Raw genomic sequence first — 14,759 nt, 5'->3', positions numbered from 1 at the left:
AAAATTTCAAGACTCGAACTCGGGTTCTTAGCCCTCGCCCTAAACAGACTAACCCGAACCCTAACTCATATGACCAGCGAGACACAACTCCCAGTAACCGCAACCTTTTGAGTTCTTAGACCTAATGAGTGTAATTCAGAGCTAAAAAATGGCAACGACCGCTCTAAGAAATGGCAATGACCGTTTACGAAAGGGAAATAAGCGACAACGAACGTGGGCCGGTCACATTAGGCGAATGAATCACAATAGGTGGACGTTCCGTGCTACAATCTGGACCCCGCGAGAATATACACGAAATATGGGGCGTCAAAAAACTCGTTGGCGTGACGAAATCCAAAAAGTAACAGGCAGCAGCTGGACACGCCAAGTGCAGCAACGACAAACATGGAAACGTCGTGAGGAGGCCTATGTCCAACAAAGGAACGGTATTTTAGTCTTGGGATTGTGGTCAGGAGATATTGCAGACCGCCAAGTAACATTGAGCATTATTCATTCGTGAGCTCTTTGTATTGATCTCAGTTTCAGAGCTAACTTTTTCGTGAGGTTCCAAGTTTCAAAATCCGAGGGTAAATAAAGATGGATATATGTATTTAGTAAATTTTCAGCTCCGACTATTGCATTTCTACCTTTTTGATTGGCCAAAAACCTTCGTCTATGAGCGAATAGTCGCAGTTTTACGCCATATGGAAAATAGTGCGCTAAGATCCTCTTTCCGGACGCTTTGTAAAATTGTGGAAATAAAAATCGGCGGCAAAACCCGGTGTGAGAATTTACTAAAACAATTATTCCATGCGCCCTTGTTGGATATGAAGTGATTATAACCATCTGGCGCTACGTGCTCATTGGTTATGTTAACACTTCATATCCAACGCGGGCTCTGGGAATAATTGTTATATATTCTGGTCCATAATAATAACCGAAGGCTAACCTTAAAATCGGTGCTTTAAGTGTAAAGTTAATTTATATGGAAGGTTGATCCTTTTTGGACCATAAGGTCCAAACTGGACCAGACTAGAGGTCCAGTCTAGAGGTGTAGAAGTATAAGGTCTAGACTACCCTCTAACTATAAGGTCCGACCCTGTCTGTTCTGCATCGTTTTGTTAGGGTCAGGCCATTCCTATCAGGGTTGTAGTCCGTTACGTCCTCATGCACGTGGCCGGGTTACTCTTGATTTCCCATAACTCATAGTGAACTCAGAATTAACGATAAAGTAAAAATAGAACTCGATAGTGGTTTCTTTTGAAATCTCTTCGTCTTTCCACTTTTAAGGTAAATTCCCTTCAAAATGACTTACTATCCGGATTTTTGTCAAACTTGGCACAATTAATATTCATGCACAGGGAATTGAAAAAATGCATGCAATAAAGAGATGGTATCACCCCCTTTCTTTTCGCGCCGCATTCCTTTTATTGTAAGAAGCGTTCGAAACTTGATCAACCGTAAACTAAAATTTCTTATATAGCAAAACTAACTGAATATTACTGAAAATTCTTGCAAAGAAATGTAAGAAAATAGGATCGCTACATCACACTCAGTGCCTTGCTCCAAATGCAGTTTCACGTCATATTATATAAATGCTACAACTTCTACTATCCAACTTTTTTTCTCCTTAAAATATGTTTTCCGCTTATCTATTACGAGTACATAACACTATTAAAAAGGTAGGGGGGGGGGGGGGGGAAGAGGGGGTTACCACGCTCGTTCAGGAGAAAATAGCTATTTCTTGACAGATTTAGCTTGGCGTCAATGAAAACACGCCTTTTTAGCAATGTCCGCGAGCTAATACGCTCGCCAATGACACAATAAACTATGCGCAGAATGCTTGCGCAATGCAAAATCAGGGAATCACCTAAAGTGCCACCATCCTTACGTTTAAAATGAGATTGCGTTATCTTCAACGTCAAGTGAGACGGAATGTAAAGCTGAACAATATTTGAAGTACTTTTCTTTCAAACTCCCTCTTAACTAGGGAAAGCCAAGATTTCCCTTGACCCAGATTTTTCCAGTGAGTTGGGTAAATCGCAGTCCAGAAAAAGGTCTGCATCACAATTCTTGGTTTCCGAATGACGTCAAAGGCGGCCATGTTGCTGTCCCATACTAACCATCACTAAGCAAGACATCTGCTGATCACGTGATTGAAAATTAAGTCACTATGGTGAATACCTCAAGAGAGATACGCCAAATAGTTTCAGTCTCCTCACGGTGACAGCTAGGCAAACCTACATATTCCATGAGCCCGAGTTGGATATGAAGTGATAAAATAACCAACGAGCGCGTAGCGCGAGTTGGTTATAATCACTTCATATCCAACAAGGGCGAATGGACTAATTGTTTTAGTAAATTCTCAAACCGGGTTTTGCCGCCGATTTTTATTTCCACAATTTTACAAAGCGTCCGGAAGGAGCATCTTGGCGCACTATTTTCCATATGACGTAAAACTTCGACTATCGACTCATAGTCGGAGTTTTTTAGCCAATCAAAAAGATAGAAATGCAATAGTAGGAGCTGAAAATTTACTAATAGTAATTAGTATCACCCAACTAGTGGACTAATGCAAATGCTGCATTTTGATTGGCCACGCTACTAGAGGAATATTAGTAATAGTCCTCTAGTAGCGAAAAGCGTGACGCTTTCTTATATTTTCAACTTGCATTTGTCAATTTTATTATTGCCTTTTCTGTCCGACTAGTTGGGTGATACTAAAACAATTAGACCCTTCGCCCTCACGGGCTTCGCCTCATGGGCTATTGACCTGTAGCCCTTGCGGGCTACGAGTGTAATTGTTGATTATCACTACAAAATTAAAGAAACTGTGCTGCTGCGTCGGTGGGATCGGTGAAACACGAAAATTTCGTTTCATCAAACGAGTTCTTAAAAGAAAACTAACTTAAGCGGGAAAGTTTTCGTGTTTGATTCAAGCTCTGCCTTTTACCGGTAAACGCTATGTTCAAAATTGAGTTTTGTTAAAAAGTTGTTAGACCTTGGCCCATATTTTGCCAGTAATTAACAGACTGATATCGAGCGGCAGCTTGCTGAGAAAGAGGGGACTATCAAAGCAAGAGAATTTTCATCCCTTCAGGACGAGCCTGTCGCTATACGTTTTACATAGAACGAGAGAGAGATTCAGCTTCGCGTTTACCGAAGCCGACAAATCCCAGGCTAAAATTCCCGTTTTGACAAAAATCAAAGAAACTTGTCTAGTCTTTTAACATGTTTTCAAGATAACAAAAGGCAAAATGATTGTGAAGTTTGACACCTCTCTGTGCTCTAGATACAGAGAAAATTGTGACACCCGAAAGGGACCCGAAAAGTTTCGTGATTTCCGAGAAATGGGCCGCAGGGCTGGGTGCAAGGTTTCTGTTTATCATCTATTGTTTCGTTCTCCAATCACAGACCGCGTATGGAAAGCTGCAAGATCTCTCGCTGTTTGCCATTTCAGATAAACTAGATGCTAAGTCTCTATTTGGATCCGGTTCACTTATGACCGCTGCAGTATCGTTTTCAGACTAGACTTTATATACATTGTATACAGCTATTATATATACATTATTGCGTTCATGGAACGCAAGCCTAATTTTGACCTGTGGCTTTCAAGAGGTGGTTGTCCTGTGCACGGTTATATGCGGAAAAAATCTACATTCCTGATATTCCTGTAAGGACACCAAAATGGCCACCCCGCTTGAGTTTTGCAGGGACATGTCACAGCCAGTAAACTGGTACCGTTAATAAGACATGTGATAAGACGTGACAAATTTGTGAGCATGTGAGCAGGCCATGGGAGTGCGTTTTTGCGGCTGATCTTTGGTCTTTCTTTCTAAGTGTTCGGAGCGCTAGTGTTGGATTTACCTTTTTGCGGTGGAACTTTGAAGCTGGGTAAGTACTATATTCAATATTCCTTTCGAGTATGATGTTATTTAAACGTTTTGAGCTTAGCATTTATTAATATTGTCTACTTCATTCATCGGGGATAATACTTGAATCAGTTGCAAGGAGTTTGTTTACGCTGCCGATAAACGAGCAGACGATTGCAAATGTTTGCTTATGTTTGTGCCGCTTCCAGCCGAGAATAATGTATGTTAAATATACTTTTACAAATTAGCTTTTACGCTCAAACATTTGCAGTTAATGTGAGAACATTTAGCAAGAAATTTGAAGGGTAACAATTGTGAGCCTATTATCATTATTATTATTATTATTATTAATTTTTTTTTTTTTTTAATTTAGGGTAAATGTAGTAGGGCGTTAAAGAAACAAAACAATAATATTATTGGTTGAAAGAGGAAAACTACTCGTGCTGCACCGGTTCATCACGCATTTTAGCACATTTGTTTGCGAACATCGATCGGACGGTTTTAACGACAACCTGGGAATACAAATGTAAATCGAGGTTAACTATCAATAGAGTTATTTACATTACATTACATTACATTACATACCAAATTGACCGCTCCCCATAGGGGCTTTTCAGGGCCAATGAAACAATCAATGAAACAACAGAAGACAACAACAACAACTGTTAAGAATCCCAACTGGCCGGAGGCAAACCACTGGCTATTTACAAGTGCAACTGGCACGTTGCACCAGGGACTACCAGGAAGAAATTCAGCGAGTGGTCAGAGCGGGTCTTGAACCCGGGATCTCCGAATCTCAAGGCAAGCGCCCTAACCACTGGGCCACACTGCCTCCTTTCAGTAGAGTTATGACTTAGAGTTAGAGTGAACGACTTCCAAAATCCTGAATTCAAGATTTTGGACTGCCAAAATCTTGAATTCCAAAATCCTGAATTCAGGATTTTGGCCGTCCAAAATCCTGAATTCAGGATTTTGGAAACTTAACTCTAACTCTACGACATAACTCTAAGAATAGCTGTCCTTATGTAAATCTTTCATTCTCTTTCTACTCTGAACGAAACCGCTCGTGCCAATAAGCCAGTTCGGAGTTCAAAAAATTACGTGCGCGCGTCGGGATAAAAACAAGCGTCTATTGTTATGGAAATTGTTTGCAGAAAATTTGCTTTCAAAATCTTTGGTATTTTTAATATGTGCTTGATTTTATCCCGACGCGCGCACGTGTTTTTTTGGAACTCCGAACTGGCTTATATATTTGTAGGACTATTACAATTTGCCTATATTGAATGACGTGAACGAGATGGAATATACGATAGCGGGAAAAGTTATTTTTTTTTGAGGTTACGTTTTGGTCAACGTCTTTGTCGTATATCTGAAAGTCCCTATCAAGTGAAATACGTTTGAGAGAGAATTTTCCCCTCTGTTATCATGTCGATTTCTCAACACATTGCTTACTTTAGATATCGTTATTTTTTACTGCATTGTCTGACCTCTGACATGTGTTTTCAAACTTCTGTCTCTCGTAAATCCAACAACTTTTATGTTTTTAGCCTTTACTTTATTGCAACACCCAGCTGCTTGAAGGTCTTCGAGTTCAAGACTGGGAGTTGATATGTAGAAGCATTGCCCCTTTAAGCTTTCGCAAGTGAGAACACACAACACCTTTCTTAGGGCACTTCTCATTTGACAGAACTGACCGGCCAAACGGGGCATTTGGAAGGACTAACTCGACAACGCATTCAAATTAACACACTTCGAGGATGATATATACTCCTCCGGAAGAATGCGAGGGATCATAGTGCCAGTGTTCTTTCAAATTGTTGAATTTTCTTTGCTAACTGATGGGTCTGACCGGCCAGTTCTGACAAAAGGAAAGCGTCCCTAGAACTGTTCATTTTATTGTTGGAAAGAAATTGTATTGTATTGTATTATTTTGTTCAATCACTAGACGATTTGTCTGAGAGAGGGCTGCACATGCTAATTCTATACCTATTACTCGTTCGGATCCCATAGGAGACGGGTCGGTGGGTTTTGTCCCACTATCGTTACATTTGTAAGAGAGACGTCTTCCTAATTTGTACAATTCCTGAACGCTTTTTCGAACTACCCACTCTCCAGTGTAGATATTTCTTCGAAGCCGTTTCTCCCACTTTTTTAAAAGATAAATTCAAAGCAGTCGCTTAGGTTGCGATTAGTTGCCTTGGAAATAGGTGCCCTTCGAATTTTGGCCAATCGGCGGCTGTAATATTTGTCTTATCAACTGGTCGGCACACAAGCTTTCATTTCGAGATTTTTCTAGTTTCTCTGTTGTCAGCTGTAAAATTTAAGTCCCAAGACCGGCAGGTAATATGCCCAGTGAGGGAGATCGAGGCTAAACAGTGACGTCTACCCAGTACATAACGAACGTCGAGCTTTGTCTGCAAGGGTCAAGAAATGGTAAAATTGATCTCAATTCACAGGGTAACTCAATTCACAAGGAAATATTCCTAATTGATGTAGTCTCAAATGGGAGATTTGAAGCCTGAGAAAATCTGGTGGAGACCACGAATGCTGGTACACTGGAATGATTCAATGGCATAACGGTGTTTCGGTTACGGTATCGTCGCCATACTTTTAGCAAGCTTTCGCGAAATGATTTGTAAGTGAAGAAGTAGATAACTGGGTTATACGCCGATGAAGTTTTTGCAAATATCGAAGGCACGATTTCTGCAACAGTCGGGATATCTTCGGCAAAACCGAAGGCTGCGATGAATGACACGATTGCGTACGGCGTCCAAGCTGCGAAAAACCCAACAACCATGATAAGGCCGATTTTTGCCATCTTCCATGAAGCTTGAACGGTTTCCAGAGTGGCTGCCGACCTAGTGCCCCAGATCTTTTGAGCATTCTTTGTCATGTATCTAACGCTCTTAAACATGAAAGTGTAGCAGTAAATAATTATGGCCAGAGGAACAAAGTAAAAGAAGATGAACAAACCAACTATGTAGGAAATATTGCTTGAGCTGTCCGATTTCCATTTTACGGAGCAGGCAATGTTGCCAGCTTCTCGCACGTACGCCGACCAACCAACTAAAGGAAACAGGCTCCATGCAAGAGAAAAACACCACAAAAACGCCACAATTCCGGTGATGCGTTTGAATGAGTGATTGGCCTTCAATGGCCGTGAAATCACCATATATCTGTCCAAAGCGAAGGCAGCGTGATGAAGCATGTTGGTGAGGCCCAGTAATGTTGTTACGAAGGCGAAGACTCGGCAAGACCTGTCAGTGAACGGCATATTGTTAAATGCGTTAGCAACACCTCCCATCATGTCCGGTATCACACTCATTAGCCAATCAGAAATGGCTATGCTCAGGATAATGAGGTTTGCGGGAAAAAGAAGGGATCGGTCCAAAAGAAAAGTCAAGATAACGATTGAGTTGAGACAGAATGAAATGATGCCTAGAAGGAAGTAAAAAACAGAAATAGCGTGATGGGTTGATGCACTGATGATAAACGGCACCTCCGACGCTGTCTCCATATTGGCGCAGATGGCTCAATGTTGGCCACTGTAGGCCAACGACTTGGTCTTGAGAACGGTCCCTCGATCTTTGTCTCTAAAAAAAATGAAGCAGCTACTATCAGTAAAAGAGCTTCATCATTACGCGTTAAGTGATCGAGTAGGGGTAGGCCAAATGAAAACACATAGCAAACCAAATCATTCGCAATCAAGTCAAGGTAACCATGTCACGTTTTGAAAGCGAGTTATACCTTCAGCCTTTCCAGAACTTGTAGCGCACAATTTGCTACATATTCAACTCAGATATTCTCCCTAATAGCTAGTTTGCGCTTTTTTCTCTTTTATTCTGCTTTCTGTAATTTTCCATTGCAGGTATGCATGTGACGTCATATACACTATTTCTATGGTGATTGAAACTTGATAAGTGAATTAGTGAAAAATAGGAGTTTTTGTAACCCAGCACAATCGAGGAAATTGTAATCTTTACGATTAAACCCGATAAAACACTCCCGCTCCTTTTGAAAACAATACATAAGGCGTTGATTCAAATTCCCATGAAGTTAATTACAAAGCACTTTCCAATAATTAGCTTAAAACGACCAAGCAAAGTTTTTGAAGCAAGCACGAAGCCAAAAAAGAAATTGGATCTCGCTATGCTATGTTTGTAAATTCCTGGCACACTGGTGATGTTAATACATAAAAAAATGTGTCGAAAAGATTGTGACTAAAAACCATAAAATGCTTGTAAAGTTAAAAAGAACCTTCACTCCAACAAAAAAATATAAAGATTTCCTTAAACGAGATCAACTGCTCCCTACGATCAAAAAAGAGTTTTTTAATTAATTAAAGAACAAAAAATTCGAAATTGATTGTGGCAATTTCAGCAAACAAACATGTAAGTGATGAATTGTCAGTGGCTTCATAGCTCAGTTGGTTAGAGCGTCGCACCGGAATCGCGAGGTCACGGGTTCGAACCCCGTTGAAGTCCTGAATTTTTCAGGCTTCTTTACGCAATTGTAAAAATTGAGTTCGTAACTGCGAAAATCATAGCTTCACTTGAAACATGTAAGTATATTAAGTAACTGTTTAGGCTGCTTGGGCAAACTGATTCAACATTCGCTTGAACAACCTTTCGAGTTTTGTTGAACGATGTTGACCGCTGGGGTAGCAAAGGGTCTCAAGTTTCAACATATCGTGAACACTTGATTCGAGAAAACTCCATCAGAGGCCTGGCATTCAGTCCCAGGTTCCAGAGAACTTGGTTACGCCAACGAAGGACTGATTAGTGCGCACGCGCATACGCGACAATGTTGAAAGAGCGTAGTAGACGGCTTCAACCTCATTCAACATTCGCGATAACAAAAGAAATTTTGAAATGGATTTTGACATGGATGCAATTTCAGAACGGTTGAAGTGGGGTGGCAAACGGTTTCGGCATTGCCCGTTTACCCGGGCTTTTGGCGAGAATTCACGGGATTGTTTAGCCAGGCGTGAAGGTTATATTAAACACTTGGGACTGTAAGGGAAATTGATTGCATGTACGAACACCGGCAGGAATTGGTATCACTTACCATGAGCACATAGACCTCTTTCATAATTGCGGCTAGACTTTGGAAAAGTCCTTCGTCTCATCACGGTTTGCTCGCGAAAACATTTTCCCTGGAATTCTCGTGAGGTCGACTTGTGACAAGTCTAAATGGCGGCCAAATAAAACATTCTTTCGTTGTAATGCTAATAAGCCTTTCTAACCTCGTTTCGACGAGCAAATTTCAAAATGAATACAAAAGAATGTAGAGATGGTCGCCATTAATGAAAGTGGTTTATCGTGATGTTCGTAATCATCTCCTTACAAGAATTTTAGTAATATTTTAGATTGTAAGATTCACTAAGTTTCCTTTCGTGGGCAATAGCCCACTTTCGATATGTAAAAATTCGATCCTAAACAAAAGGCACCATCGCGAGGCTCTGGGGAGTAAACTCATACTCATGCTTATTCCCCAGAGCTTCGAGCTGATGCCTTTTGTTTAGGAGTGAATTTTAACATATCGAAATTGGTCTACTGTGGTGTACTGATGTGTTCAGACGTTATTCAAGAGTATTTCAGAAGTGGACGTGATCAATGCGACAAAAGGGACCAAGCTGTTGCTAGGTAGTATCCACTGTGGTGAGAGGTAAGACCTCTCCAACACGTGTTCAGTGACCAGTTTACGTGCTTAATTTGATTAAGAGCTCTTCGGCCACGTAAATAAGTATTGTTTTGGCTGATCTGCTAAGGCGTGCGATTAGAACAATTGGCTTAACGGTTTAATTACAAGTGTCTTTGTACATAACAAGGACACGTAACAGTGTTGTCCCACTCGCAGTTCTAAGACGTTGTAACTTGATTAACCGTAGGATGACCAGGGCTAGCATTGTAGCGTGGTGTCCCGGCCTAAGTTGTTGTAAATTTAGCCATAAGCCCGTTCTCACTGTAAGAAGCACATGTACGCTAATCCGCTAAGCCCGTGTTTACATTATCGTGGTTCAGCTTTTGTTCTTTTAGCGTTAATTAGGTAACAGATCAAGTGCAGTCCAATCTTGAAAGTGAGGCGATCCTGGCTTGCTTATACAACCGTGATGGATCTCTGAACGGTTTTACTGGAGGTTTACAGGGATATGAAACACCTTATCCGACGAACTACTTTTGCGTATCTGCAATGCTAAAATAATTGTTTGCTACCTTGGCCTTTGCGACTATGATGATCCTAACACTTTTTAAAACCATCATGATCTGTCTTAAACGCACCGGATTCAGAGCGTGGGTGATCTTTATCGTATTGTAACGAATTGCATGAAAGTGTGCATGAAACCAAGTATTGCTATCACTTTTTCTCACGCTTTTGTGTTTTGGTTGTTATTAAAAGGTGGAATTTCACTAATACGCGCTTAGCGTTGAACGGAACCAAAATAAAATAATTACCTCCTTCTGTAGCCACCCTGTCTTTGCAGGGAAAGTATATAAAATAAAATAACCGAACAGAAAAGCAGAAAGCTACTTCTGTCTTAAAACCCTTTATTGGGTAAACGCTATTGATAAGAAGATTCGCGGAGCTGAACTAATTCAGGTACATTTATTTCCTACTCGGAGTTTCAGGCAATGATTGCTTCGCGAGGAGCACGAATCTCCGAGTAGCAAATAAATGTACCTGACTGAATTAGTTAATCTCCGATCTGGTGCTAGTCACAAACTTGTAGCAACGAACATTTAAATCACGGAAAAAATCGTGGCTCAGCAAAGTACGGGTAAAGGCTGAATTAGCGAGTTGTTTCCGACGGATGATGCTGTTTGATCATAGCATTTAATTACATTTTAAGACTATAACTTTTAATTTTGTCTTAACAAAAAGTGAGAGATCGTGGCAAGGCGTGAATGAGACTGACAAGAGAGTTCAGCGCAACTTTTTCCGGCTGTTCAAATCGAAGACTGAAATTCTAAGCACTAATTCATTAGAGCAAGATTCCATAAAACCTCTTTTGAGGACTTTAAAATGCACGCACACCACACAACCTAAGAGTCAGGAATCAAATTTCCATTGGGCTCAACTTGTTTAAGAGGACCACATTTTGCCTTTTTAAAAATAAACTAAGGGAATTTTTTTGAAGAATTTAGTACCAGTGAAATCCGTGGTGAAACCAAAAAACTTTTTTTCTTCAATCTCAAACTAGCTGATGGCCTAAAGTGAAAGGCTTTTGACTTGTTGTTTCTGCGTAATAAAAACACTTTTACCTCACCTTGTTGGCAACAAGCGTTCTCCACGAAGAAGATGGCCACTGTTTCATACGCCGGCAGGGAGTATAAAATTATGATTATCATGAAGGACAATCCTTCCCTAAAAGCAATATCAGTGATCCAATTCTCATCTAACACAGCAAAATTTGCATATTAGAAGCTTTTCATGAAATCCTTCTTCGGCTCAGAAAACCCTGCAATCGGCCGAATGGCATTATCTGTAAGCTTTTAGCATTAAACTCGATCTCCCAAAAACAATTTCTGTTCTTAATGACCAAAAACGAATATATCTTTAATGTGGTATTGTACTTTCTCCTTTATTAGTTGACTACAGAAAGAATCGTATGGCCTTTGTACTGATTGAAAAACGAGTGATATGTGACTGTTACAGCCTCGTTAATTAATTTTAATGTCTCACTTGAGCCCAACATACGCTTTTAATGCCAGTTTATGGTATTAAAAAGCCGTTAAATTCGCAATTGTTGGCGACACCTAGGGGCATATACGCTTTCGTAGCTTTAGGAAGATGGTGTTATATTATAAAAGCTCACAGCCTGTCTATTTTGGAGCAATTAACAAGAGACATCCACAGAGGCATCTACAAAACAGCCATCACATGATTTAATGATTTTCCTGCCATGAACGATTTTGACGAGCCCATAGATATCGCTTTATTAGTTTTGAAAACGCACTCGATTCAGTGACCCTTTAATTTACATGACAACTCGAATGTTTGACGAGTTTTGAATTTGGTTTGATAACTCAAGTACAGGCACTGACAATATTGTGGCATTCAACATCCATGACAACAAAAGGGTCCTTGAGTTAGTAAGCTGCAAAAATATTGCTTCACTTCCGTTGCCATTACTGCTCTATAAACGTGCCGTTTACTTCAAAGAAAATCATCAAGAGGACAAAACGAAGACACCGAGACAATTTTCATCTCAACCTTAGTAGCAGCCTCGTTTTCAAAGCGAGGCATTAATATAAACCAGCCTAATACTATCACAAAACGAAGTTGGATTCGTTTCAAAGCGAAGCTAAGCAAGATTTATTTGAAACCTTGAAAAAGAGAAGAAATTTCTGTCAGCCTCGTGGCATAAAAATTGTAAGTATTATAACAAGATGCAGAAATGCAGAGAATCAAAACTCATAAAGACTTAGACCTATTTGATCAAACGATAAAGTCTCTGAGCCATTGGTTTTCGATACGATACAGAACGCAGTCGGTTGGGCAGCGAGTTAAACGCTCAATAACGCTATATATGCATCTTTGAGGGGGCTCCCTAGTTCTCGGGGGTTCATAATTCTTGTTCCTCAGCAAAATTGAGATTTCTCCATTGCTCCAGAAAAAAAAGATATCCCAGAAATTTGCTTTCTCAAGTTTCCCTGTTTCCAGAAATTGTGATGCTTTTTCCCTTGATCCCAAGATATTCTTAAATTTTTCCTACAATTTCTCTCAGGTTTTTATCACCTGTTATATGGTTTTCCTCGCATTTCAAGTGAATGTGAAAAATCCCCGGACAAACAGAGAAGTTCAATCGACCACAAATGGCCTATTCCCCTCATAAACAACTATAAGGAATCCTCTGAAAGTTACTGAGAAAATGGTCGAAATCATATTTTGAAAAAAATAACAATAAATTATTTAAGTGTCAACTCTTCTTAGCTCTGGGGATATTTTACAGAAATCAAATCAAATGAGGGAAAAACCGGAGAAAAACCTCTCGGAGCAGAGAAGAGAACCAACAAACTCAACCCACATGTGATGTCAAGTCTGGTAAGCGAACCCGGGTCACATTAGTGAAAGGCAAATGTTCTCATCACCTGCGCCACCCCTGTTTCCTTTTTCCTGGATAACTAAAATAATCCCAGGCCTTCATTTTGCCTGAACGTTAATAAACTATATCCTTTGTTCCCTTAGAGTGTTGTTCCCTTGTTCCTTATTTAAGTCCCACTGAGAAGGCGAAACCCGGTAAGGTTAGATCAATGAGAATTACAATAAAACAACGACTTATATTAAACTCACCTTATTTCAAATGTTTGCAAAGTTGTGGTTCAAATTATAGCAAAGCCGATAAGGTTCTGTTCTGGCGTTTCTTTATTTCGCCGGGTACGGGCTAAGGTAGTTTAACTTGTGAACAATTGTAGCTGTTGGGAAAAAAAGCAACAACGGTGATGCATTTTATACCCAACGCAGCAGATTTGCAACTTGGAAAGGAATCCCAATAGTAGTTTAACGCGTCTCTTTTTGCAGTTTGGAAACCCGTGCTATCTAACGAACAATATCAGCAGTAAGCTTTTATTATGTAACATGCACTCTTAAAAACGACTTCGCTCCCTAATGACCATTGAATACTCGAACATATCTTATTCATTCAATTTGATCTCTCTTAATAGTTTACTGCGCAAATAACCACAAGGCTCTTTAGACAATTTATTATTTAAAGAAGTCACTCTAAACATTGAATGTCTCTCTTGCAGCATCATTAATGAATTATGAAATCCTTCAAGGGTCTTGTTGGTTCCACGACTCCACGGACAGGAAACGGCTGTTTGGCCCAATGACCACGACTTGGATTATGAACAAATTTGAGTTTGATACGTATTACCGTACTTGCAAGGCGTGATTAAATCACCGCTTATTTCAAGGTTACTTAAAATGCGTTATTAATTAACGTCATAGCAAACGTCATGGCCTTGAGGGGAAAACTCTGTCTTAGTTCAATGACAAGGACTACAGTTCAAAAATATGAATTTTTTATAAGTTTTTAATTTTGGCGTAATTGACGACTCACATTCAGTACTTAGCCTGCGAAGCAAGCGTTTCCGTGGGGTTCTTTTGGATGTTTTGACCCAGGACTCTTCATTTTGTGCTCTCGCCCCAATTTTTGCTCGGTCAAAACATCGAAAAGCCCGCACCTATGTCTTTTTCTTGTGTGAAATTCATTACTTAACATGAAAAACACAAAAGCGTAGAATGATAATAGTTCTACTTGAATGGCCATTTGCGTTCACTTTGGCCACGTTAAAAAAACGTGTTCGGAAAAACTGAGTTCACCTACGATTTTCAAAGTTCGATTTAAAAAAAAATCGTTAAATGATGATCTTTGTTTGTCAGTTTTGCCAAATTATTTTGACTCTCCTATTACCGATCTCATCGGCTGATTGAATTCTCAACCATGGCAAACAATCATGAAAATCATAAAAAAATGTGCGAACTCAAATTTGCTGATTCAATAACCTCAACTCGTAAAACAAATGTAATCGCGTTTACGACCATGAAAAACTATCGTTAGCAAAGCAATGATTAAAAATCTCACGAGCTAAAAGACAGCAGTCAGCGCATCTGAAACACCGTGAACAGTATCTTTAACACGAAATTCAACACAATAAACATCCTTTAAAATAATGGTGGTATCTTTCGTCTTTTGTCCTAGTGCCCGCGATTTGCTGACCTCCCAACAGGTAAGGTGGCCTTTCCGTGATTAAAAGGACAATTTTTGGATACTCGGGAAACAAAACAGGTATCCCGTGATAGCTCTCAGAAAAAATATAACCAGAAATGCTGTATCGCAAAATGTATATTGACAATTGATTATTGCAAGCCAGTAAAAAACAATTTGAGAAGGAAGATGCTGTC

The 14,759-nt window shown here is 39.9% G+C and overlaps 1 protein-coding gene and 1 non-coding gene across 3 annotated transcripts; one reads left to right on the top strand and one right to left on the bottom strand.

Annotated features, from left to right (window-relative positions):
- Positions 1 to 6,170: 6,170 nt before the first annotated feature.
- On the bottom strand, positions 6,171 to 13,268 carry LOC138051699 (melanopsin-B-like). Of its 2 annotated transcripts, none has more exons than XM_068897958.1 (2): positions 13,146 to 13,268; positions 6,171 to 7,444 (listed from the first exon to the last, which is right to left on the bottom strand). In XM_068897958.1, the coding sequence occupies exon 2, from the start codon at positions 7,366 to 7,368 to the stop codon at positions 6,319 to 6,321; it is 1,050 nt and encodes a 349-aa protein (XP_068754059.1). In that variant the 5' UTR covers positions 7,369 to 7,444; positions 13,146 to 13,268; the 3' UTR covers positions 6,171 to 6,318. The 2 variants fall into 2 exon arrangements, with proteins under 2 accessions (XP_068754059.1, XP_068754058.1); XM_068897957.1 differs by lacking the exon at positions 13,146 to 13,268 and adding an exon at positions 11,119 to 11,258.
- Positions 8,263 to 8,335, top strand: Trnas-gga (transfer RNA serine (anticodon GGA)). The gene has a single exon. It is a non-coding gene; the product is annotated as a tRNA-Ser (tRNA).
- Positions 13,269 to 14,759: the final 1,491 nt, after the last annotated feature.

This window comes from Montipora capricornis, chromosome 6 (assembly GCF_036669925.1).
Source record: "Montipora capricornis isolate CH-2021 chromosome 6, ASM3666992v2, whole genome shotgun sequence".
In the NCBI taxonomy this organism is placed as follows: Eukaryota; Metazoa; Cnidaria; class Anthozoa; order Scleractinia; family Acroporidae; genus Montipora; species Montipora capricornis.
This window is presented reverse-complemented; position numbering and strand designations above follow the sequence as displayed.